Source organism: Pelophylax lessonae (genome assembly GCF_965119305.1).
Source record: "Pelophylax lessonae genome assembly, chromosome: 8".
NCBI lineage: Eukaryota > Metazoa > Chordata > Amphibia > Anura > Ranidae > Pelophylax > Pelophylax lessonae.
In genome coordinates, this window is record NC_138775.1 from 293369644 (window position 1) to 293396246 (window position 26603).

Consider the following 26603-nt stretch of genomic DNA (forward strand, 5'->3'; position numbering starts at 1 on the left):
TTTGTACCTTCAGAACGTTTCCAAACAATCCTTGGTATACTGCTATCCTGTGACATATGTAAAAGCAAGCCTGAGGTTGTAGCACAAACACATCCAATCAAAGCATTGTGTAGTGCAGTTGGTGTGCACACATCTTCACTATACAGGACTGTGTAGATTTAAAGCCTAGCTGAATCTTCAGTTTAATTCACCTAATTACACCTCATATGCATCAAAACAAATGGGCTGCAAAATGTTACGGTTCTTTTTCTTCAGAAAGAAGTAGTAGATCAGGGGGGTCAAACTCCATTTCATCGCGGGTCATATCAGAATTATGGCTGTCCTCAAAGGGCCGGTTGTCTTCTGTAAGACTAAATGTCCAGAGCAAGCCCCTCCACCATCAGAAGTCAAGACTCCCCACCCTCCCTTACATCACAATGCACCCCCCCCCTTTACCTTGTGCTGCTGGGGTGAAGCTAGGAAGCAAAAAGTGCAGGGTCTAGAGGACGACCTGAGGAGGGCAGGAGTCAACTGCCAGAATGTGCTGAATGCTGAGACCAAGGAGGTGGTGCTGCAGCTGCACAGAGATACGCAGGGTATGTAGAAGGAGTCATGTTCTCTTCTCTGCTGACTGCTGAGATGGGGTGGGAGGGGGAACAGAGATGAGCCTATCTGCAGCTGCAGGGAGAAGCCCAGGATCTGGTGGAGGAGTTCTGTCCTCCTCTCTGATGAGACGGGGTGGGAGGGGGGACAGAGATAAGCCTCTCTGCAGCTGCAGGGAGAAGCCCAGGATCTGGCGGAGGAGTTCTGTCATCCTCCCTGCTGCCATCTGCTGAGACAATTTGGGGGTGGAGGTGAGGTGGTGCTGCGGCCAAACAGAGATCCGCAGGATCTGTTACGTGATCGGAGACCCAATTGAATCCGGCTTTGTTCGGGACTCCAACCAACCAGCGGACGTGTGCCGGCTGGTTGCTCGGGTCTCCCGGTGGGACAGGAGACCCGGGCAGAGCTGCGGGAGGGGGGGGGGTGGGACGTGATAGTGGCTGCTGAGCCGCATCGGCTGTTATCTCCTGAAAGCCGACCACCGGCTCTAAAAAAAGACGGTACCGGGTTGATTCCTGCAGATGCAAATCATCCCGCTACAACCACTTCTGCAAGCCGACGTACATGTACGTCGGTTTGTGGGAAGTGGTTAAAGTAACGCTGTGCCGTATCGCAAAAAATGGCCTGGTCAGGAAGGGGGGGGGGAAATCTTCCAGAGGTCAAGTGTTTTACAGTTGCAGTCATTGGGAATAGTTGCATAGCTCAATGACAGCAGAAATAGGGAGCGCACGTGTACTAGTCCAAACTGCATGAACAGCCATGTACTGTTATTATTCATTGCATGCAGGGGAGGACTGGGGCAGGGGGGCTACTGCCCCCCGGGCCGCTCTGATGCCCTGTAAAAAGGCTGCACTGCTTCTGCTAGAGACATGCCTAAAGGATTCCTGGTGAAGAGAAGTACAACGTCCCCGCCACTGACCTACTGAGTTCGGGATGAAGACCAGGACAGAGCGCAGGCCTCCCCCCCCCCCCCAGCATAGATGGTGTAAACTGTGTTTGAGAAGAGGCCGGTTCCATTCCCCACTGGAGACTCTTCTGCCCTGGTGGCCAGCCCCTATCGAGCTGTCCCAGCTCCCGCCAACCTCCCCCTGCTGGCCAGGTCAGGATCCCGGATTCAGCCAGTAAGTAGAGAGTATCTACTTCAACTTGGAATGGGGGTCAGGAGGAGGATTGGGGGGGTGAGGGAAAGTTGGAGGTGGGCTGAGTCGCTGTACCATGGGCCTCTGGTTTGTACTTGCCCCCTGGGCCGAAAGTTGCAGTCTGCCCCTGATTGCATGGTACCTTTATCTGCTCAGTTGCTGCAGAAAGAAAAGGGAAAGGTAATATTGATTATAAAGTTATTGTAAAAAATGTATCACACACAGTAAACAATGGAAATCATTCAAATGCATAAAGAAAACCATTGGAACAAAAAAGCACACAAAGCTGCCAAACATGCAGAAGAAAACCAAGCTTCCATATAAGTAAAGGCCCTTCTTATTACAGTCTACAGTACTGGGAGGGCAACGAGACCTCTGTGACAGCCCCTCGCTCCCGTCCCATAATCATTGGTTCAATAATGGGATATTCTTTGCATTCTGTTCTCTCTCCATCCTCCCTCGCTGCCTCTTGTTTCTCTGTTTCTCAAGTCCTCCCTGCTTTGATTTCAAGCTTGGGAAGTCACGGGTATTGCATGGAAATTAGGGCTTGAAGGGGGGCGCAGAGGGCACAGGGGCGGGCAAGCAGCATCAATCAGCTCTGCCACTTCTCTGCGTCTGCTGGGATGTGATTCTCATTGAATAATCATGGGGCATAATGATTGCTATCGCTCTACAAATTGCATTTCGCTCTCTGTCATGGTTTTGGATTTTTTTTTTTTCATTGCCAACTCACAAATGTACGCCGATGTGCTTGTTGTTTGCACCGCTGTATTGTCATTTAGTTCTCGAACGTTGCACTGTCCACTCCCTTGCAGAATTGCCTGCATATCCATTGATAATTACCCTACAGAGACCGGGAATCTTTCTACTCTCCTCCTAACATAAGTGATTTGCAACGCACTGAGCCACTTATCCTCCCTGAGTGAGACTGTAACCTCCGAGAAAAGAAAAAAAGCACATTTAATAAAAGGCAGAGGGGGCGATGTGTAGCACGTTCCTTCGGTTCCCCCTTCTGTGCAAATGCAGAACTGCATCACTGGCAGCTTGGGTGTTGGAGTAAACTTTACCGCTCTCTTATTTCCCATATTCAGGAGGCCCTTATTACTGGGCTTTTCCCGGAGACCACCTATTCCATCACTGTGGCGGCTTATACCACCAAAGGGGACGGCGCCAGGAGTAAGCCCAAAGTTGTGACTACTACAGGGGCCGGTAAGTACTACCAATGTTATAGTGAAATACAAATGGAATAATAATATAGTGCAGCGCTGAAACAATACATATAAAATCCCCAAAAAATTTACTTTAAATGGAAGTGAAGATATTATAATACAAATAAATATATAGGAAAATGAGTCCCAAGTGGAAAGGTGAGATTAACTGTCGAAGGTGATGTGTGTGGTCATAGATGTTGATAGATCCCAACACCATCAGAATAAGGAATCAATATGCACTCACCAGAGGTTGTAGACCCAAATTAACCTATAGCAAATGGGTCAAGCAAGGCTCACATGGTATGTCATTGGTTACCCCAACATATGCTGCGTCCTTGGATGTTCCAGTACATGGCCATATGGTGAAGATGAGGAAGGTGGAAACTCCCAATCAATCAGTGACATATAGGGATAAGCCAAATTACACAAACATAGTGTAATTCCGCTAAAAACAATTTATTAAAGGAAAGGGAATACACTTACAGACATCCGATGGTAACAGCACATGTAATAACAATGGATTTAGGCTGTCTGTGGCATGGTTTTGACGCGTTTCGTCATAATTGACTGTATTGCCAGCCAAATACAGTCAATAGCATGTATTTATAGAGATTGTTTAATGAAATAACGAATCCCACCTGAACTGAAGCTGTCAGGCACCGCTATGCCGTCCAAAATGGTGGCAGCATGTGGTCCAAGCCTCTTTTGCGCAAACCACCCACACCATACCCCCCCACACCAGCTCCAGCCCGCACACCATACCCCCCCCCCCTGGACTGGCAGATGGCGGCAGCTTCCCCCTCACTCTCCTCTGTGGTTCGGGCTTCCCCTGTGTCTCCTCCCTCCTCCTCCTCCTCCTCTTTGGCCAATAGCATGGCTTCTCCTTTTGGCCAATCGGGAAACGGGTCTCAGGACCCACTTCCTGATCGGCCAGTAGGAGAATCCGTGTGACAATAGCGAATATTCATTCGCTATTGTCACACAACTGGGTGGGCTCAGGGCGCAGTGCTCTGCACCCCGAGCTCACCTTTTGTTGAAGCCTATTAGAGCCTCTGGCTCCAATCACGTGCTTCAAAAAAAAAAAAAAACCATTGGAATTCATGCGTCTGGCGCCCTGCATGTAGATTAGGGGGCCAGACGCATGGATAAGGGGGGCGCTCCTGCGCCCCCAATGGACAGGCCGCCACTGTTGCGTATGGTTCAAGGAGCCAACAGTAGGATGAGTCGGAGGACTGGATGGAGTAAGCTGCGATGCAGAGAGACAAAGGCATAACTTTGTCCTTCAGGGACCCGGTGCAAGAGACCATGAAGGGGCCTCCGATCATAGCCCTTCCCACTGATCCCGGGGCCCTTAACTCCCATCGTAGGACCCTTTATTATGGTCCCACAGAGGGCCACCTTCCTGCCATCTTGGGGTCCACCCCACTGTACCAAAACGCCAGAACCCAATCACAAGTGCGACCTTTGCGGCAGTGGTAGTTCCGCCACTGGTGTAAGTAGTTTTTACCGATTTATTTTATTTATTCTTTTTTATTTTTTTTAAAAAATGTATTTTTAGGACCCCCTTTGGGGGGGCTTTAGTGAAATAACTGGTCACTTTTGAGACAGAGAAAGAGACTGAGGACAGATTCATCAGCCCCTTTCTTTGCAACCTCAGCTGCACAGAATGATATAACAGGAATAGCTCTGTACAGAGCTTCCCGTTCATTCATAAACTGAAGCATAGTAAACACAGATTACTATGTCTGAGCTATAAAAAAAAAAAATGAATCCGTACTAATTACTGATTAAGACAAGAAAGGGGCCAGTAAATGACACATTTTTGACACATTTACCAGCCCTTTCCCCTCTCTCCATCCTGTCACATCCCCCACAGCAGCCGGAGGGAGGGGGAAACCCGGCAGCGCTGCATGAAGATGGGCGACCAGGGAAGCACTATATAAGGATAATAGTGGTGCGCTATTCATACATCAGGGCTGTGTATTGAAATTGATCAACAGTGCTTATTAATAATACACATAACAATAAAAAACAAATGAAGAGGTGATGAATAATTGTTAACAATCCGTGATTAGAAAACAGTGCAGGTGGAGAAATTTGGTTATTGCACAAAGACTTTGTGCTGTAGATGAACGCACACTGCACACAGAGGTGATTAAGCACTAAGCACTTTACATCAGTTTTTGTTCTAAGAAGCTTTTTAATCACAGCTTCAATATATGTGTACCTGGATTGAAAAGCACCGCATGCATCGATATAAATTAAAGACTGTACTATAGATCAGGGATATGCAAACTGTGGCCCTCCAGCTGTTGCAAAACTACAAGTCCCATCATGCCTCTGTCTCTGATTGGCATGCTGGTGGCTGTCAGAGTCTTGCTGTGCATCATGGGACTTGTAGTTCTGCAACAGCTGGAGGGCCTCCATATGCATATGACTGTTTTCTAACCACGGATTGTTAACAATTATTCATCACCTCTTCATTTGTTTGTTATTTATATCAATTGTGCTGCGCTAAAATCTCTAAGACCCCGTTCACATAGGGGCGACGCTACTTGCTGGGGCGACCTGTGAAGGTCGACGCGACATAAACGGACTTCATATCATTGAAGTCTATGCAGGTCGCCGCCAGGTCGCCCCAAAGTAGTACAGGACCCTTTTTCTAAGTCGGAGCGACTTGTGTCGCTCCTATTAGAATGGGTCCTGTGCTAATCTATGGCAGGCGACCCTCCGCGACTTGCCTGACAAGTCGCGCTAGTGTGAACTGGGTCTAAAACATATGTGAATAAAAGAAACGAAAAGCAGCTACACAGACCTTAAATTAAAAAACAGATCAAAATATATTATAAATAATGTAGCGCTAATCTGAACACATTGGCCATAAAGTCCATAAATCAATAGTCCATATGTGTCTACTCTAAACAAGGTGTATAAAAGCCGCAGGCCCGGAGAACCACCACCACAAGTATAAATCACACTGCCTCTTACCAGACTTGAATGACCCTTGTTACAAAGGTCATACACAGCATAATAGTAAAGGTAGGTACGGTCCTCTCCCCTCTTGTGAAGGCACCTGATGATTTGCCAGCCTAATGTGGGCTCATAGAACACAAAACAAAACACTCCTCATAGTGTATACCGTTTATGAGTATTTATTGAGCGCAGATACATGAAATAACTTACAGAATCTCAAGTAGGCTTGACAATGTCAGCCTATGACGAAACGCATCGGGTGGAGCTTATGGCGACGCACGCCACACGCGGATGGCGACGCAGCGGCCATCTTGATGGTGGGATATCAGCAGTAACAGGCTGTATGGAGGAATATACACAACGCCATCCTATACTTGAGTTTCTGTAAGTTATTTCATGTATGTGCGCTCAATAAACGGTATACACTATGAGGAGTGTTTTGTTTTGTGTTCTATGAGCCCACATTAGGCTGGCAAATCATCAGGTGCCTTCACAAGAGGGGAGAGGACCGTACCTACCTTTACTATTATGCTGTGTATGACCTTTGTAACGAGGGTCATTCAAGTCTGGTAAGAGGCAGTGTGATTTATACTTGTGGTGGTGGTTTTTCGGGCCTGCGGCTTTTATACACCTTGTTTGGAGTAGACACATATGGACTATTGATTTATGGACTTTATGGCCAATGTGTTCAGATTAGCGCTACATTTATTTATAATTTGTTTTTTATTGTTATGTACATTATTAATAAGCACTGTTGATCAATTTCAATACACAGCCCTGATGTATGAATAGCGCACCACTATTATCCTTATATACATTTCTGATTATTTCAATTTCACGGTTGGAGCAGCAATTCACTTTATTCATCAGGATTTTTCGTTTATTACATTATATTAGTTCACTTGTTTTTTCATTCAGATTCTTGACCAGGGAAGCACACGGGCAAGACAGGGATAGGGAGGTGGCGGGAGCTGCATGTAGAGGAACTCCATTTCCCTCCTGCAGCCACTGAATGTCTGCGGGAGGAAGAAGTGGGCATTCAGCGATGGTTCCTCTACATGCCCCCCCACGCCCTCCTATCCAGGTTTACAGGGGGGGCCGAACAGGCCCCCTGGAGCGTGAGGTCGGGTCACAATGGTGACCCCTGTACCGTAGTTGCCAACATTTGAATAAAATTTCAAGGGACACTTTGCAGCACAGCTATCAATTACTTACCACACCCACTTCCCTGAAGCCCTGCCCACACCTTACAAAATTAATCTCTTCCTACTTATCATCAGATTATAGGGTCTACTCAATAAAGAGAGAATTACAGGAAATTGAAAAGGGAATTTCAAACTTAATGCCAAAGTAGCAGAGTAAATTACCCGGGACAGGGTCCTATTTGCCGGGACTGTCCTGGCAAAAACGGAACAGTTGGCAGCTATGCTGTACATATACCCCTGCAGAGAGATACATCTCCAGGCTTCTCAATTGCTCAACAAGGCTGTTTAGAATAACCACACATGAAAGTAGAGTCCTCCTTAGACTTAGGCCATCTACAGCCTTCCAGGTGAGTATAAGGATGATTTATCAGAGTGCTTCAGGTCCTTCAATTTGCAGGCTGGGGGGTGTTGGCTTGACCTGCTACTACCAGGAGATCAAAAACCTTACTCTTTGATTAGAGCAAGAATCCCTTTTAATGCTTCTAGGTTTTAATCCAATGATGTAAGATTCCCTGTAAAATAGGCAGACTTTGGCTCACTGTTTTATATTAGTTCCATACAACTGAGTCTGTATCCCTTATAAAATGAATTTTATCATTTTAGTGCCAGGCAGGCCAAGCATGGTGATTGGTACCACGGCCCAGAACACGGCGCTCATTCAGTGGCATCCACCCAGAGAGCCAGCGGGGGAGATCCAGGGCTACCGCCTGCAGTATAAACGGGTTGACGAGGAGAAATTCATCACCATGGACTTTAGAAAGAATGATAATCACTACACAGCGACCAAACTGCACCGGGGTGCCACATACATCTTCAAACTGTCCGCCAAGAACCGGGCCGGCTTTGGAGAGGAGTACGAGAAGGAGATCTCCACGCCAGAGGATGTGCCCAGTGGGTTCCCACAGAACCTAGCAGTCGTTGGGCTCACCACGTCCACCACCGAGGTGTCCTGGGACCCACCAGTCTTGGCAGAACGGAATGGAAAAATCATGAACTACACGGTGGTGTACCGAGACATCAACAGCCCTCAGGATTTGTTCAACATCACCCGTGACACGCATATCACTTTGGTCAACCTCAAGCCAGACACTACCTATGATATTAGGGTCAGAGCAAGGAACAGCAAGGGACTCGGGCCCCTCAGCCCGAGCATTCAGTCCCGCACAATGCCTGTGGACCAAGGTATGGATATTTTGAAGGATGGGTGATCTTTTAGGAGTATAAGCACAGAGGGCAATATTCTATAAAAGCTGTGGAGAGTTTTTTGACCTATAGCCATTGGAATGTATATAAGGTATGGGATTTGGAACATTCCTCTTTATCTGTAGGTTTTCCCACAACTTTTATAAAATAGTATTAAATTAAAAAGCAAGATGGCATTTTCTGCCCTTTTTCTGATAATTCCTACTCTATCCTGCCCTCCTTTTCCCTTGTTTTCTTTTTTTTTTTTTTTTCAAGAAAATAAATTTTATTGAGCATAAGTATTGTACAAGCATCAATTCTGCAAAGTAACACATAAACATAAAATCCAGTGAAGGCTGGCCCTACTATGGGTCCTGCTGGGTCCATTGGACCCAGGCAGCACTTTGAGAGGGGCAGCAAACCGATAACCAAGATTTTTTTTCCAGCAGTTATGTATGTGACAACTGCCCCCCTGGGCCGTTCCACTGCCCTGTAAAAAGGCCGCCCTGCTTCCTTCAACACACATACTCCTAGTTGCTGGGCGCGAGGGCGCTCACACAGTCTAACACCGGCTGTAAAACACCGAGCACACATGAAGAGGCCAGGTGTGCGTACTACCGGGGCGGGGTACCCACAGGAGACAGAGAGCAAAGATCCCTTTCCAAAGCGGCCAATATTCAGGCGCAGCTTGCCATTCTATTAGGTGGAACTGGAGGAGTAGATGCGACTGGCCTCGTGCCCAGCCCACCTTCTTCTGCTCACGCCCTTTGATGGGCGTGATTTTTTATTTTTTTTGGGGGGGCAGCATTTCATTCTTGGACCCAGGCAGCACAATGTCTTGGGCCAGCCCTGAATCCAGTACAATGAAAAAAAAATGCAGGAAACAAGCACAGCATTGTATAACAGGGGCAAGCAATAAAGGCAATGAGCCATCGTATGGTATGGTAAACAGTGCTCAAATACAGCATAACAGAGCAGGAAAACAAATCTAACCTCAAAGGGAAAAAGTAGAGGTAGAAACCACAAAGGGATACGAAAGAAGAAAAAAGGGGTGAAGAAGGGGGGAAAAAAAGAAGAAAAAAAAAAGGGGGGAGGAGGAAGGAAGGTAGGGTAGGCTATTCCACTGGGAGCAATACGAGAGACCAGAGCATCAGGCCACTCGACACCTCAACCCTCTAAGAGTCTATCCATGACCAGCTGATGCGGCGCCAGGGATGGGTCATCCAGCCATGGCTGCCAAAGGGAATAGAATTTCTTGTGCGCTTGGCGGTGCTGGTAGGTCACCTTTTCTCTAATTAGCAAAGCATTAACTTGCTTGATCCACTGCACCACTGTTGGTACACGGGAGGAGATCCAGTACCTGGCTATAAGTTACGAGCCAAGTACAGCAATCGTAGGGTGGCTATATGAGCATTCGGATTCGGAGTCAGGGTCTCCACCTCCAGTGTGCCAAGTAGACACACGACCGGATCTTTAAGCAATTGGAAATGAAGACTCTAGAGATAGTGTCAATTACTGCAGTCCAGTAGCGAAATAGCTTGGGGCACCTCCCTTGTGTTCTTTGTTTGTAGGCTTTTGGTTATATGTTTGCACCTTATTTCTTTTGTATTTAATTTTTATACATTTAAAACAGGTTTGGCTGTGCATACACGCATATTTTTGCTTCATTGCTTTGCAAAACCTAATGATGCCAAGAAACAAACTACATGCTTGTTATCTGATCTCCCTGCTCTACAGGGCTCTTTCACAGCAGATCTATTTTATTACCATTTTGAAGGAATGTAACATCAACATAAATGTGATAAACATACAATATATTACAGAAAGTATTGGGACGCCTGCCTTTACTGCACATGAACTTGTGCACTGGTCCAAATCATTTGGTGGAGGGGGGACTATGGGGTGGGGTTGTTTTTTAGGGGGTTGGGCTTGGCCCTTTAGTTCCAGTTTAGGGAACTCTTAAGCCATCAGCATACCAAGACATTTTGGACAATTTCATTCTCCCAACTTTGTAGGAACAGTTTGGGGATGGCTCCTTCCTGTTCCAACATGACTGCGCACCAGTACACAAAGCAAGGTCCATAAAGACATGGATGAACAAGTTTGGGGTGGAGGAACTTGGCTGGCCTGTTTATGTTGGAACAGGGCCATCCCTAAACAGTTCCCACAAAGCTGGAAGAATGAAATTGGCCAAAATGTCTTGGTATGCTGACGCCTTAAGAGTTCCCTTCACTGGAACTAAGGAGCCAAACCCACCCCTGAAAAACAACACCACACCGTAACCCCCCCTTGACCAAATGATTTGGACCAGTGCACAAAGCAAGGTCCATAAAGACATGGATGAGCGAGTTTGGGGTGGAGGAACTTGACTGGCCTGCACAGAGTCTTGACCTCAACCCGATAGAACACCTTTGGGATGAATTAGAGTAGAGACTGTGAGCCAGGTCTTCTCTTCTAACATTAATGCCTGACCTCACAAGTGCGCTTCTGGAAGAATGTTCAAACATTCCCATAGACCAAGGATCCTCAAACTATGGCCCTCCAGCTGTTACTACGGAACTACACATCCCATGAGGCATTGTAAAACTCTGACGTTCACAGACATGACTAGGCATGATGGGAATTGTAGTTCCTGAACAACTGGAGGGCCGTAGTTTGAAGACCCCTGTCATAGACACACTCCTAAACCTTGTGGACAGCCTTCCCAGAAGAGTTGAAGCTGTTATAGCTGCAAAGGGTGAGCCAACTCAATATTGAACCCTACAGACTAAGACTGGGATTCCATTAAAGTTCATGTGCGTGTAAAGGCAGGCGTCCCAATACTTTTGGTAATATACTGTAAGTCACAAAGCCTTATCTTCTCACAACTGTGTTGAATTCCCTCAGGAGGTTTTGTTTTCTCTCTCCCGGCAGTGTTTGCAAAGAATTTCAGGGTGAACGCGGTGATGAAAACATCGGTTTTGCTCAGCTGGGAAGTCCCCGACTCTTACAAATCCGCCGTGCCTTTCAAGGTTAGTGTTCCATAACACGCAGCTCCCACTCTGCTCTTGAATGTGGCTCTGCTCGAGGTGGCGGAGCAGAACATTGGGTTGATGTACGGAGCGTGGATTGCGGATGAGTTGTTGCCTAAACTTCACTCTGACCGCCAAGTTTATTTGCTGGCCGTGGGTTGGATGATTTCATAATATCAGCACATGGAGTGTGTGCACAAAACATTGCTATATTCATAAGTAGAATTCACGGGAAAACATCTAAATACACAATTGAAAATGTATTTATGCTGCTCTGGGTGTGCTGCACTGGGTGTGCTGTGCCCAAGGCAAGGGAAATATAGGGCCTGAAACCAAAGCTGTATAGGCAGCTCTCAGCCAAGCTGCTCAACCTGGGGGTTCCCTGGAGGGGTCTGAAGAATGTAAACATAACGAGAGTGCCACTCGTCTGAGTAAAGCCCAGGAAGTCTTTATAGCAAGAAGTTAGGAGAAAAATCCAACACTTTTCGGGAGTCAGGAATCCCCCCTTCATCAGGGCTGAATACTAAATAAGACAACATAAAATACTATAAGTCAAAGGAAAAGATACTGTTTCTAATATATAAAATATTGATAAATATCAAAAGTAAACCAAGTCTTACAGGTGAACCCTTTGAACGAGGCGGATGGGGATATTAGTGTGCCCAAGAGTATCAATAAGAAAAAATACAAAGTTAAAAAATATAAATTTTATTAAAGGCAAAATCATTCTCGGCCAGCTTGCTGTCAGCATGGATGCTAAACAGTGTGTTTCCTTTATATGAACATATTCCTTCTATTTGACATGTAGCTCTAACCAGAGATGATTCTTGTTAGCTATGTATTTTTTGAACCTTGTGTGTCTTGGACTTATGGTCTATTGGTATTTATTTTCTGTTTACATTTACATATATACTTTGAGAGCCTGCGACACATCTGGATCCTGAGGAAGCCCAAAGTATGGGTGAAATGCGTCGATCCATCGTATTATAAGGATGTGCTGCAATACACCTTCTAGATACTGTATTCTCGTATGATATTTTTACTATTTTGCCTTTTTATAAAATTTATATTTTTATAATTTGTATTTTATCTAATTGATACTCTTGGGCACACTAAAATCCCCATCCGCCTCATCCACAGGGTTCACCTGTAAGACTTGGTTTACTTTTGCCATTTCATTCTCAGGGAATCGTGCCGGTATTTTTCCGTGATAGATAATTATTCTCCACCAAATTTCCATATTGATAAATATATATATACACGTGTGTGTGTGTGTATATATATATATATATATTTATAGACACATAGTATGTATAAACAGTCTGTGTGCTGTGTGTATATATATTCATATGTGTATATATATATATATATATATATATATATACACACACACACACACACACACGTATATATATTTATCAATATGGAAATTTGGTGGAGAGTAATTATCTATCATGGAAAAATGATTCTCTGAGAATTAAATGGCAAAAGTAAACCAAGTAAAAAAAAAAATTATATATAACATTTTTTTTTTTAATATAAACAGTACATACTATGCATATAATAAGAATAAAAATTATAATAATAAAATAATACTGATTATGACTATTTTATTCTAATTTTTATAAATTATTTTATGAATTATTTTTCTAAAATGATTCTAATTTTTATTCTTTGCACATTTATTATGGCATCATTTGGTTTTATTCCATTACGTTTTAAGACTGTACAAATTTATTTTTATACATTTTATGTTACTTTGATTATATAGTATATATGCCATATAAATATATTTATAGATCATTTCAAACTTTATACAGTATATTAGAATTAGTATCTTTCATTTTACTTTATGGTAGTTTGTTTTCCTTTTTTCCAGCCCTGATAAAGGAGGAATACTAAGCTCTAAAACATTTTTTTCTTCTGACTTCTTGACAAGCGCTATAAAAACTTGCTGGACTTTAAACTGACTAGAGTTGCTGCCATCTTTGTTTATATTCCCCTGCCTGCTCATTAACCTGTTGTCAACCATGCAACACATATAGGGTGGGCTTTAACGCCTACGTGCGACTAACATGCGTCTGTGGGCAACTGCACGCTACCAGCACAGTGACCGAAATGTCAAAAGCAGCTCCTAGTCTCTAGTAATAATTTGAAGCAGGTGCGACCACCTCACCAACATTTGACTGCTGTGACAACCAATCACAGTGGTCACATGAGACGATTCTGCACCCTGGGCAACATTTGACTGCCGTGACAACCAATCACGGTGGTCACATGAGAAGCTTCTGCCCCCTGGGCAACATTTGGCTGCTGTGACAACCAATCACAGTGGTCAGATGAGAAGATTCTGCACCCTGGGCAACATTTGACTGCCGTGACAACCAATCACAGTGGTCACATGAGAAGCTTTTGCCCCCTGGGCAACATTTGACTGCTATGACAACCAATCACAGTGGTCACATGAGAAGCTTTTGCCCCCTGGGCAACATTTGACTGCTGTGACAACCAATCACAGTGGTCTCATGAGAAGCTTCTGCCCCCTGGGCAACATTTGACTGCTATGACAACCAATCACAGTGGTCACATGAGAAGCTTTTGCCCCCTGGGCAACATTTGACTGCTATGACAACCAATCACAGTGGTCACATGAGAAGCTTTTGCCCCCTGGGCAACATTTGACTGCTGTGACAACCAATCACAGTGGTCTCATGAGAAGCTTCTGCCCCCTGGGCAACATTTGACTGCTATGACAACCAATCACAGTGGTCACATGAGAAGCTTTTGCCCCCTGGGCAACATTTGACTGCTGTGACAACCAATCACAGTGGACACTGGGACGCTTCTGCCCCCATGGGCATCATAGCCCAGATAAAAGGACACCAAAGCTGGACAGGAAAGGGTAAACAGAGGTGAGGGTCCAGTGTCCTATGAGTGGGCTGTGCAGTGTGAATCACAAGACTGGCCGGCACTTACCTTAATTTGCACTACAACCAGGGGCATAACTACAGGGGTTGCAGGGGTTGCAATTGCAACTGGGCCCCATGCTCCAGGGGGCCTGTGCGGCTCCCCTGTACACCTGGATAGAAGGGGCGGTGGAGGTAGTATGTAGATAAATCACTGTTCTCCTTTTTCCTCCTGTAGCTGCAGGAGGAAAATGGAGGAGATTGGTTCCTCTGTATGCTGCCCCGGCCACCCCTCATATCCAGTTCACTTGTGCTCCCTTCCCTCTCCTGCCGGCTGCTGCAGCTGATGTGTCACAATAGAGAACCAGGAAGGGGTCGGTAAATATGTAATTTACCAGCTCCTTCCTTTTCTGAATGGACAGAGTCATAGTCAGCGACATTGTAAAAAAAATAAAATAAAATGATAAAAAAATAATACAATTAAAATACCAAAAAATAAAAACTACTGACATCAGTGGGTGAACTTCCAGGATAGCAAAGGTCACACTTGCGACCGGGCCCTGGCATTCCACCACCGTGGGGAGGCCCCAAGATGGCAGGAAGAGGGCCCACTGCAGAACTTGTGAAAGGGTCCCGCTGTGGGACGTAAAAAGAACCCCACAATGAGAGTAAAGGGCCCCAGGATCAGTGGGAAGAGCCCCAAGCTTGAAGGAAAGGGCCCTGGCCAGGGGTCCGGGGGACCCTTCATGGTTTCTTGCATCGGGGCCCTGAAGGATCTAGTTACGCCTCTGACTACAACCTGTTGTCAGCTGCCACCTTGGGTAAAAAGTTGGTATGAAAATGACAATTGACCATTATCCCATCAGGACAGGAAGTCAGCTGTTTGGTAGAACAGAAGACCTACCTCAATAATACCTACATTTCCTACATCTCCTGTTCCGATAAAACTCCTAGAACCAGGTAGGAATGTTATTAAAACCTTCTTTTAAGTTGCTTTATGTTTTTTTCTCCATTGGCAGATTCTCTACAACAACCAGAATGTAGAGGTGGACGGTCACTCTATGCGCAAGCTCATCAATAACCTCCAGCCAGACACAGAGTATTCCTTTGTACTCATGAACCGTGGCAGCAGCGCTGGCGGTCTCCAACACCGAGTGTCCATCCGCACAGCTCCCGACGTCCTGCAGACCAAACCGTCCTCTGCCAGCAAGTACATGGAGGAAGGACGATTTACCCTGGAGCTGCCCAGAGTCAAGACCAGCGCCCCCGTCAGGTGACCATCGGTTTCCCAGTGGGACCCGTTTACTAATATTGACAAAATTGTATAAAAATGCCCAAAACCTGGGGTGGGCAAACAGACTGGCCAGGATTGTGTCACATCATTTCCCGTGGTTTGGTATTACCTTTAAACCTTAAAGCTTAAACCTTTAAGACACACGGGTTAAAGTGATTCTAAAAGTAAGACTTTTTTTTACCGTAATGCATTCCCTGCACTAAGGTAATAAAATGCTTTGCCACTCGCTGTGCCCCAACCCTTCTCCCTCCCCAATTACTTTCCAGAGTCCTGTATCAAGCAAGCACTGGCCTTCTGCCAGTATTTTCTCCTCTCTCTCTGCTATAACAAGCTTGGCTAGGTGTCAAGTTCTGCTGTCTGTTAAATCCTGTTTGCAGAGGGGGGAAGGGTTTGAGCCAAACTGTGTGTGTCAATGGACCCACACAGCCTGGCTCAGGATCGAGCCTGCATGTCTGTGTTTGCAGAGGGGGTGGGCGGGAGCTGAGCCACACTGTGTGTGTCAATGGACCCACACAACCTGGCTCAGGATCGAGCCTGCATGTCTGCCCCCATAGCGCTTGCTATGGAAGCAGACAGAGGAAGACACAGAAGAAGAGGAACCAGGATCACCGACAGGGGACCTCAGAAGAGGAGGTTCAGGGCTGCTCTCAGCAATACCAGGTAAGTATAACATATTTAATATTTAATAAAAATTTGCCTTTAAAACCACTTTAAAGCTCTCACATCACAGGACAGGCAGCGCCAACAGGCTCGGGCCCATTTGGTGACCCAGTAAGGCCTGGGCTCATTTTTAGAGTACGGCCCGTGCCCTATCTACTGCCCTGTTGAAAAAAACAAAATTCTAAGTGGTCTATGGAGCAGTAGCTTAGTTGTCACTGAAGGGATTTTCCTCACAATGGAGAGATTTTTCTTTGCTATCCTGTTGTGTTTCCAGGACAAGAAGTGAAGGGAAATCTCTTTAGTACATCACAACACCAAAAAAGGGGGACAAAGTTCTTCCCTACTCATTTCAAAAATTAAAGGGGAGTTCCACCCTAAAAACTATCTTCGCACCTCCACTAGCTTAGATGAACCTGAAAAAGAATTGGATAATTCATTTTTTTTTTTTTTCATTTCACTTACCTTGTTTTTAATGAAAATATACTCACCTTCCTTCCTCTTCCTCCCTCTGCGGCTGCGGCCTCCCAACGTCACTTCCTCCTTTGCATTGACTCCTGGGAGATGAGCGTCATCGATCCCAGGAGTCAATGCGCCTTCACCGGAGTCACTCGTCACTTCCGGTGCAGGCGCGTCATTCCCTGAAGCTATTCAGGGATAACGTACCTGCCCCGGAAGTGACGAGCAGGGCATTCTGGGACTCCGACGTCACTGAAGAGGACACGAAGAGGAACGCTCTGGCTTCAGCTGCCCACACCTGAGATGGCAGCGCTGGACAAGACATTTTCAAGGTAAGTATTTCTTCTTACAGGTAAGTGAAACCTGGGACAGTTCAGAGGCTATCCATTATGACATTTACTAGCCCTGACTGTCCCAGGGGTATTTTTAGGTAAAAAAAACGTTTTCTGCCCGGAACTCCGCTTTAAAATGTTTTTTAGCTTTATATGTATCTTAAATAATGAATACATAGGAAAGAAAAACAATTGCATGCTTTTGGGGCATTTAGCTACATAAATTAAACATGAAGTAAAATAAACCCATTCGTCTTACTGAACTGATGCCATGATCTTTCCCTCTGTGGGGGTATCTTGGAGATCTGTTCTTCATACTAAATGATCGGTGTCTTATCTCCTGTATCTCTCAATCTTCAGATGGTATTACATTGTGGTGGTTCCCTTGGATACATCCAGCGGTGATCTGAGCGCTCGCTGGCAGAGCCCAGAGGAGATGGAACTGGAGCAGGTTAGTGGACAGCACTGGTATTCCTCTACACCCACCTCACAGACACTGTAAGGAGAATTTACACACATGCATGGTTGTATATGGAACAATGGCAAAGCTTTGGTCCCACCTAGGTCTCCTTCTTCCATGCAGCTTGGGGGCTTCGGACTTGCTCTTATGAGAATTTGTGCATTCTTTACCAGCTGCCTCTACAATTCCTTTTGTGTCTGAATTAATAATTTAATTGTGATAAAGTACTAAGGCCCATGACAATATTTTTTTGGGTTTACATTACTACTTGGTGAACCCAACAAGAGGCAGCTATGAGGATCCTATGGAAACAGGTGTATGGGCGCTTCCACCTTCATGCAGAACCTCTCCGGCCGGTGCTCAGAGTCTGAGGCTACTGATGCCTCTCTAACACATCTGGGAGTCTTGGTTGATGATAGCCTTGGCAATAGCATGCAATGTCAAGCGGCAGCTGCCAAAGCCGGCAGAATATTAGCATGCATAAAGAAAGGTATGTATTCCAGAGATAAGTCTATAATCCTTCCACTTTATAAAACTCTGGTCCGACCGCATCTGGAGTATTCTGTCCAGTTCAAGTCGCCAGTCCTCAGGAGGGATGTGTTGGAGCTGGAGAGAGTCCAGAGAAGGGCAACTAAACTAATTAGGGGATTGGAGGACCTTAATTATGAAGAGCGTCTGCAATCGCTTGATTTATTCTCCCTGGAGAAGAGACGCCTGAGGGGGGACATGATAGCAAATATCTCAATGGGGATCTCAGCTTAGAAAATAAGCTGTTCAGTCGAAGAGATTGCATGAGGACTCGAGGACATACAATGCGATTAGAGGAGAAGCGTTTTAACCTCAGGCAACATGGGGGGTTCTTTACTGTTAGGGCTACAAGATTGTGGAATTCTCTACCACAAGAGGTGGTTTCTGCGGGTAGTATGGTGGCTTTCAAAAGACTCTTAGACGTACATCTCAAGGATCAGAATATTCAGGGGTATGAGAGATGTTTACAGTCACACACACCTACACAGGTTGAACTGGATGGACTATTGTCTTTATTCAACCTCACCTACTATGTAACTATGTAACATGAATCACAGGAAGGATAGTCAGCACTCAGTATAGCATCCAAAAATAATCTTCCTTTATTGAAAACACATGTACAAAACATCCAATACATTTCGGACGTTGGGCCTTAATCATGGCTTCCATGTTTTACAGCAATTGTACATGCGTTTTCCGTAAAGGAAGATTATTTTTGGATGCTATCCCGAGTGCAGACCATCCTTTCTGTGATCCATGTGTTATAAAGGTGTCAGCAGCCACAGAGTCTGAGCACTGGCCCTGAGCTGGTAATAATGAAGGTGGAAGCGCCCATACACCTGTTTCCATAGGATCCTCATAGCTGCTTCTTGTTAGGTTTACCAAGACGTAATGAGGATCCTGATGTGATCTTTGTAGGTTTTTTGATTCAATAAGCTTGTGAATTATGGGAAGGTTCTCTGAGCTGCAGTCAAAGCCACCTGCAATCATTGTGCAGACATACACGGCCAAAAGTATGTAGACCTTCCTATATAGTCCTTCCTATAAAGAAAATTGAGCTCAGGTGTGTCCTGTTAATGCGACCACATAGTCATTTTAGACAATTTTGCACTTCCAAACTTTGTTAACAGTCTGTTCCACCATGATGGTCCCCTGTGTTCAAAGCCAGCTCTGTAAAGACATGATATGACCAGTTTGGTGTGGAGGAACTCGAGTGTCCTGCCCAGAGCCCTGACCTCAACCCTACTGAACACCTTCACATGAGTTGGGATGCAAGTCTTCTCATCCATCATCAGTACCTGACCTCACAAATGAGCACCAATTCCCACAGACACTCTCCAAAACCTTGAGGAAAGTGTTCAGAGAACAGGGGGGTTGCACAAGGGGGGAGGGGGGGGACTCCTTATTAATGTCCTAGGTCTTGGAAGAAATGGGATGCCCAACATCCTATAAAGGTGTGATGTTCAGGGCTTGTCAATAATCAGCAGCAAGGAGGGCCAAATCTGTGTAGCTACACTAGGAAACTGAGACCAAACTATATATATTTAAACTAAGATTTATTTACAGTGAAACCAAAATTCATCCAAACACCAACAAACATAAAGATATAAGTAAACCAAAAACCCAGTGACAAAATACCGAACTAAACAACCTAGCAGAGCAACAGAAAGCCTAACTATATACAATATATACAAATGGGGAACACAGAAAAAGCAAAGTAAAACTGGAGATGTGGGGAACATATAGGAAGGGGGTAACCAAAACTGGGATCAGGAACAAAGAGAAGTAGGAATAAGGCAGTAGGGTATAGGATGGACATAGGTACAAAGCAAAAAGCAATATCAAGAGCAGAAACAGGATGAATGTCTAGAAGGATCTGGCAGCAAAACAAGACTTGAGCAAAGTGTAACAGCATAAGAGTGACTAAATACCCTCCCAGCAGCCAGCACCAAGGGGAGCTGATTACTGGGATCTGCTGGGAGACACTTGCTGGTGGACTCTCTGGGAAGCACAGTGCCCTCAGCAGGTGATCCAGGTCCTGACAGGGGTCCATAAACATTTGGCCATATAGTACTGTATGTAATATATAGGATTCATCACAACCATTCATTGAGGTCACATGAGTTGGAATTTCCTACGTGGACATCTCTGAAATTGGCCATGGCCACTAGTGGGAAGCAGAATGTATGGCCCAATTGCCTTCCGGGATCTGTGTTAGCCATCCTCAAAGGGGGACCAGTTCATGTTGCCTGTGGGGTGGGTGCTCTGTAGACGCTTCTTGTGTTGGCTTATCAGTGAAACCGTGACCAGACAAGGTTTTTGCAACCAACATATTGAACCTTGATGGTATCTACAGACTGCTCATAGATACTGCATAAGATTAACCCCGATCCCACTTCTCCGTGGGCACCTTAGATAAATAATACATTCTGAGATTAACTGTAATCTCAGCATGATAGCAGAGGTAGGAAAGGAGCGGGGCTCACCTTCAAGAGAGTGCAGAGCATGTTCTACTTTCACAGTCAATTTTGGCCTTGCATGTCAGCACAATAAGCACAGAGGTGAAAGGAATAATGTTTGAAATTCCATTATTCACATGCGATGGTTAATGCACACAAGATGAAAGGTAAGAAATCTTCCCCCGATAACGTATGCGAGAATCCCTGCAACCTTTGCTTACTCCTTAAAAGGAGGGGGGAATTATTTAACCAGGACAAATTCTAATAAGACATCTTTAAAGTGCATGTCCAGGCATACACTGTGATGTTATTACCAGGCCTGTACAACTCTTGCAGGAGCAACTGCTGGGAGCTCCAGTTTTTTTATGTAAGGGATCTATATCTCCCAAAAGCCCTTTCCTTACACATAGCAGTTTTTTTTTTGGGGGGGAGATTGAGTACCTAGATTTGACAAATACGGGCTCCCACTTCTGCTCAGGCCGCTTTGGTACTACTCTCCCCCTCCCTCCCTGCAATCTTCTGAGACACGTCACAGGTCCCAGAAGATTGCCTGTCCACTAGGGATGCACAGTGTGGCTCACGCATGCCCAGTGCGCACCCAGCTGTGAAGCCGCAAGCGGCCTAGGCGGCTCGAGCGGAAGTACTCCTCTCCCCCTCCCTCCCTGCAATCTTCTGGGACATGTTACAGTTCCCAGAAGATTGCCTGTCCACTCGGGATGCGCAGCGCTGCTCACGTATGTGCAGTGCGCACCCAGCTGTGAAGCCGCAAGCCACCTAGGCGGCTCGAGCGGAAGTACTCCTCTCCCCCTCCCTCCCTGCAATCTTCTTGAACATGTCACAGGTCCCAGAAGATTGCCTGTCCACTCGGGATGCGCAGCGCTGCTCACGTATGTGCAGTGCGCACCCAGCTGTGAAGCCGCAAGCCACCTAGGCGGCTCGAGCGGAAGTACTCCTCTCCCCCTCCCTCCCTGCAATCTTCTTGAACATGTCACAGGTCCCAGAAGATTGCCTATCCACTCGGGATGCACAGCGTGGCTCACGCATGCGCAGTGCTCACCCAGATGTGAAGCTGCAAGCCGCCTAGGCAGCTCGAGCGCAAGTATTCCTCTCCCCCTCCCTCCCTGCAATCTTCTGGAACATGTTACAGGTCCCAGAAGATTGCCTGTCCACTCAGGACGCACAGCGCAACTCGTGCATACACAGTGCGCACCCGGCTGTAAAGCCGCAAGCTGTCACAGCCGGGTACCCACACTAGAGATGCCGGCGTCGCGGGGAGAAGAGGGACAGAACCCAGGCTCCTGCCGGCCGCATCGCTGGACCGTGGGACAGGTGAGTGTGTGTTTATTAAAACTCAGCAGCTACACTTTTCGTAGCTGCTGACTTTTAATGAACACAAAAACTGGTGGGATCTCCGCTTAAAGCATTGCACATTCTTCAGGAATAATCACCATATTACATCTGAGTATTTTTTTATAATCGTCGGCTCCATCTAGTGGCCATTTTCATGAAATACACCAATAAGAAAAATACTACATGATGACCACAAGATGGCACTCATGTTTACAGGAAATAGACTCAATACAGCAATTATTGGTGATTGCTGTGTGAATGCTTGAGACATTTGCACAGCGGTTGTTGTTTTTTTTTTTAAGTACACCCCTTAGTGTGTGAGCAGGCTCTTTGAAGTCAAGGCAGCAGCATGGTTTTGCTGGCAAAGTAATGAATGTATGCCTGTGAAGAGGGGTGGATAGGATAAGGGATGAGTGGATTTCTGTATTCCAGCAGGTAGGGCTGACAACACTGCTTTGGATTTCAGTGCAGCAGAAGCACATCTGCTTTGCAGCACTGGGGTCCTTGAGCCGAATCCCAAACAGAATAGTACCGACATGGAGATTGCATGTTCTCTTTGTGCTTATGTGGGTATCCGGGTAATCTGGTTTCCTCCCACACTCCAAAGACATGCTGGTAAGTTAATTGTCTCCTGTCCAAATTGACCCTAGTATGTGTATGGGAGATAGGAATGTTAGATTGTAAGCTCCTTGAGGGGAAGGGACTGATGTAAATGTACAATACGTAGTTAGAGAAAGTCAGTGAGGTGCCTCCCTAAATGTGCCACATCCCTAATAGATAAAACATGAACAAAATTCCCCTTGGGGTGGGACTTTGAAGTAGGGATCGACTGATTATCGGCAAAGCCGATATATCGAGGGCTGATATGCACTTTCCCTGATTTTTTTATTTACCAAGGTGGCCGATATTGCCGATATTTCAGAAAGTGCTTGTAGAGGAGTGATGCCTGCAGCTAGAGGCATCACCCCGGTACCGGCGTCCATAGCGGACGGTCGGCTGTCTTGTAATGACAACCGATGCGGCTGAGAATCTGCTTGGCTGTCATTACAAGGAGCGGGAGGGGACGCCCCCCCCCCCGCCGCCTTTCGCGGCTCGCCCGGGTCTCCCGTCCCACAGGGAGACCAAGGCAACCAGCCTGCACGGCCGCCGAAGACACAATCAAAGCTGCATTTGGCTCTGATCAGGTGTCCATGCAAAAACCCAGAAGTGATGTCATGACACTTCCGGGTACTCGGCGCCAGATTGGAAAAAATGACAGCATTCAAAACAGCCAAACTTGGCATTTTGAATGCTTTTAAGTGCAGAGGAGGGGTTTGGGGTCTTTTAGACCCCCAGATCCCTCCACAAGAGTACCTGTCAAGTAAAAAAAACGTTTTAAATGTACGAAAATATCGGCCGATACCGATACGCGATGACCAAAATATCGGTATCGGCAATGAAAAAAATGATATGGGTCGATCCCTACTTTGAAGGCACTAAGTACTAAATAATGTGAATAAAAATCTGTTTTATGTAAATCAGCATAAAAACACCAATGCTATATGGACATGGTTGAACATGGAATACATATACGTATTACACCAATATTATTAGGTGAAAAAGGATTGACATCCTCCACCGACGCGTTTCGGGGCTTTCACAGCTCCTTCTTCATGGGTGTGGTTGGTATCAACCTTATAGATTCCATTGGTGTATACAGCATTGCCATGTCAGCATTTAAAAACAAGATCTCAGGAGAGCTGTCACTTCGTCTAAGGATATGATTAGCACCCAATGTATATAGAAGGCTGTGAGGTAGGTATGGTTGGTAAGCAATACTTAGCCCGACCAGTGTGATTCTTGGCTACTGAGGCCTGACAGACAGGTGCCAATATCAGTGAACATAAAATGTGGCCTGTCTCTCCTGAGGTTTAAAGATGAACAATATGCGTAAACTGTTGGCGCTATATAAATGCCTGCAATAAATAAATAATACCTAAAAGTATATAAAAAAAAGTCTCTGATTGTGATCCTTTTTCTCTCCTAGATTATGGAAGCCATTAATCAGGGCTCCCGCCGGCATAGACGTCACGCTGCAAAGAATAAGCCATACATAGCGGCTTGTCTCAACCCTCTCCCAGAAGTCTTTACTCTTGGTGACAACAAAGAATATAATGGATTCATCAACAAGCCACTGAACGCCGACTTGAGCTACACCTGCTTTGTGCTGGCAGCTCTAGAAGACGGGGACACTGTGAGTCTGACACCCTGCAAACCGTATAACCTCAACGCATGACTAGATCAAAACATATTTATAAATGCTTATAAATAAGGTATGAGTTTTTGAGCAAAAGAGGGATCGGAGGCAGGCAGCTACTTCTCGGTTTCGAGGAACTTCAAGCATGCCTTGCATATTTCTTCCAAAGCTTGCTTTGCACACATTGCTGCAGTCTGCAAGGACTGTTCCTCCACCAATGTGAGCACAAGATCAAATCTTAATATTTGCAAGGCTCAGCAGCTGCTACTGTCCTAGCCCCAGAGCGGCTCAGCAGCTGCTACTGTCCTAGCCCCAGAGCGGCTCAGCAGCTGCTACTGTCCTAGCCCCAGAGCGGCTCAGCAGCTGCTACTGTCCTAGCCCCAGAGCGGCTCAGCAGCTGCTACTGTCCTAGCCCCAGAGCGGCTCAGTAGCTGCTACTGTCCTAGCCCCAGAGCGGCTCAGCAGCTGCTACTGTCCTAGCCCCAGAGCGGCTCAGCAGCTGCTACTGTCCTAGCCCCAGAGCGGCTCAGTAGCTGCTACTGTCCTAGCCCCAGAGCGGCTCAGCAGCTGCTACTGTCCTAGCCCCAGAGCGGCTCAGCAGCTGCTACTGTCCTAGCCCCAGAGCGGCTCAGCAGCTGCTACTGTCCTAGCCCCAGAGCGGCTCAGCAGCTGCTACGGTCCTAGCCCCAGAGCGGCTCAGTAGCTGCTACTGTCCTAGCCCCAGAGCGGCTCAGCAGCTGCTACTGTCCTAGCCCCAGAGCGGCTCAGCAGCTGCTACTGTCCTAGCCCCAGAGCGGCTCAGCAGCTGCTACTGTCCTAGCCCCAGAGCGGCTCAGCAGCTGCTACTTTCCTAGCCCCAGAGCGGCTCAGCAGCTGCTACTTTCCTAGCCCCAGAGCGGCTCAGCAGCTGCTACTGTCCTAGCCCCAGAGCGGCTCAGCAGCTGCTACTGTCCTAGCCCCAGAGCGGTGCACACCTATTGCCTACAACCACCTAGGGCAGTGATGGCAAACCTTGGCACCCCAGATGTTTTGGAACTACATTTCCCATGATGCTTATGCACTCTGCAGTATAGTTGAGCATCATGGGAAATGTAGTTCCAAAACATCTGGGGTGCCAAGGTTTGCCATCGCTGACCTAGGCGTTAGACATTGACCACCTCTAGATCTAGTTGGGTGCCTTGGTTCTAACCGGTTCTCTTTAGAAGGAACTTCACCTAAAATAGACCCACAGGTGTCCCTGTTGTGATACATTAGACCAGTCTTTTTCACCCAGGGTGCCTTCTGGGTTCTTCAGGGGTGTCCTGATAAAATGCCTAAAATTTGGCCCAAATTATCCAAAAAACTGTCAACAAGTGGGTGGATGAGGTCTGCCATTTTTGTTAACCACTTGCAGACCGCCGCACGACTATTTACTGCGGCGGTCAGCCCCTCACAGGCAAAGTGACGTAGTACTACGTCGCTTGCACCGCCGGAGGCGCGCTCCCGCTCGCTCACAGACCCCCACTGCGCGAGTGACTGGCGGACCCGATGTCCGCCGGGCACTCGCGATCGTCGGTTACACCGGGAGAAAGGCAGGCGGCTAATGTAAACAAAGCCGCCTGTCATTCTCCCCTGTGTAACAGCAGAGATCATACGGTCCTGCTATGTAGGATCGTAGATCTCTGCTGTTACATCACAAGCCACATCCCTTCACAGTTAGAAGCACGCCCCTAGGGACACACTTAACCCCTCCCTCTCCAATACAGTTAACCCCTTCCCTGCCAGTGTCAGAGACAGAGGCTCGGGAGCCAGTGGCTTTCACTGCAGTCAGTCACAGCCAGTAAAGTGGGGCGCTCTGATAACTACAGAAAACTCAAACACTTGGTGCACCATCACACAAATAAATATGCAAAATGGTATTAATTCTTCAGTGTATAAAAACAATTTACGTAACACTTTTGCATTAATAACACATTTATTTAAAGTTGGCACCACAAAACCATCTTGTCATTGTCCCCCCCTGACCCATCCTCTATGCTTTGTTCCGCTATACAGAAGAAGTACGCAGCCAGTCCGTATTCTGATTACATCGTGGTGGAGGTTTCCTCATCTAGACAGCAGGAGGAGCCCGAGATGTTGTGGGTGATGGGCCCGGTCCTGGCAGTCATCCTTATTATCATCATCGTCATTGCCATCCTTCTCTTCAAGAGGTAAGCCTGGCCAATAGATGCTTTCATATTGTACATGTGACCTATGGACTGCACCACACTGCAGTATGCAATTGCATGCGTCTTACTGATCACATCAGGGTACAGGCATACAAGGTGCTGGATTTGGTATTGTTAGCATCTCATATTGTTGTAAAAGGCGATCTCATTGATAAAACTGACGCGCTTCAGCCCGGGTTCACACTGCTGCGGTGCGAGGCACCGCATGTAATTCGCACTGGAATCGGAGCACATTCCTGTGTGAATTACATGCAGTGTGTCTTTGTATCTGCGATTTGAGCCATTGATTTGTATGGCTCAAATCACACCAGATTCGCACCAAACTGGTGCAGGATCCTTATTTTTTTTTTTTTGTCTGCACCAGAATCGGATTGCATGGGTGTTCACACCCATGCGATCCGATTCTGCAAAT

General features: G+C 46.4%; 1 protein-coding gene across 7 annotated transcripts in view; it reads left to right on the forward strand.

Annotated features, from left to right (window-relative positions):
• PTPRF (protein tyrosine phosphatase receptor type F) overlaps window positions 1-26603 on the forward strand; it is a 486553-nt gene that overhangs the window by 412490 nt on the left and 47460 nt on the right. For all 7 annotated transcript variants that reach the window (XM_082265004.1, XM_082265006.1, XM_082265005.1 and 4 more), the window contains 7 exons: window positions 2813-2930; window positions 7714-8292; window positions 11206-11303; window positions 15229-15482; window positions 17312-17402; window positions 23775-23981; window positions 26019-26173. In XM_082265004.1, coding sequence (XP_082121130.1) covers window positions 2813-2930; window positions 7714-8292; window positions 11206-11303; window positions 15229-15482; window positions 17312-17402; window positions 23775-23981; window positions 26019-26173 — 1502 coding nt within the window. The remainder of the gene's footprint in view (window positions 1-2812; window positions 2931-7713; window positions 8293-11205; window positions 11304-15228; window positions 15483-17311; window positions 17403-23774; window positions 23982-26018; window positions 26174-26603) is intronic.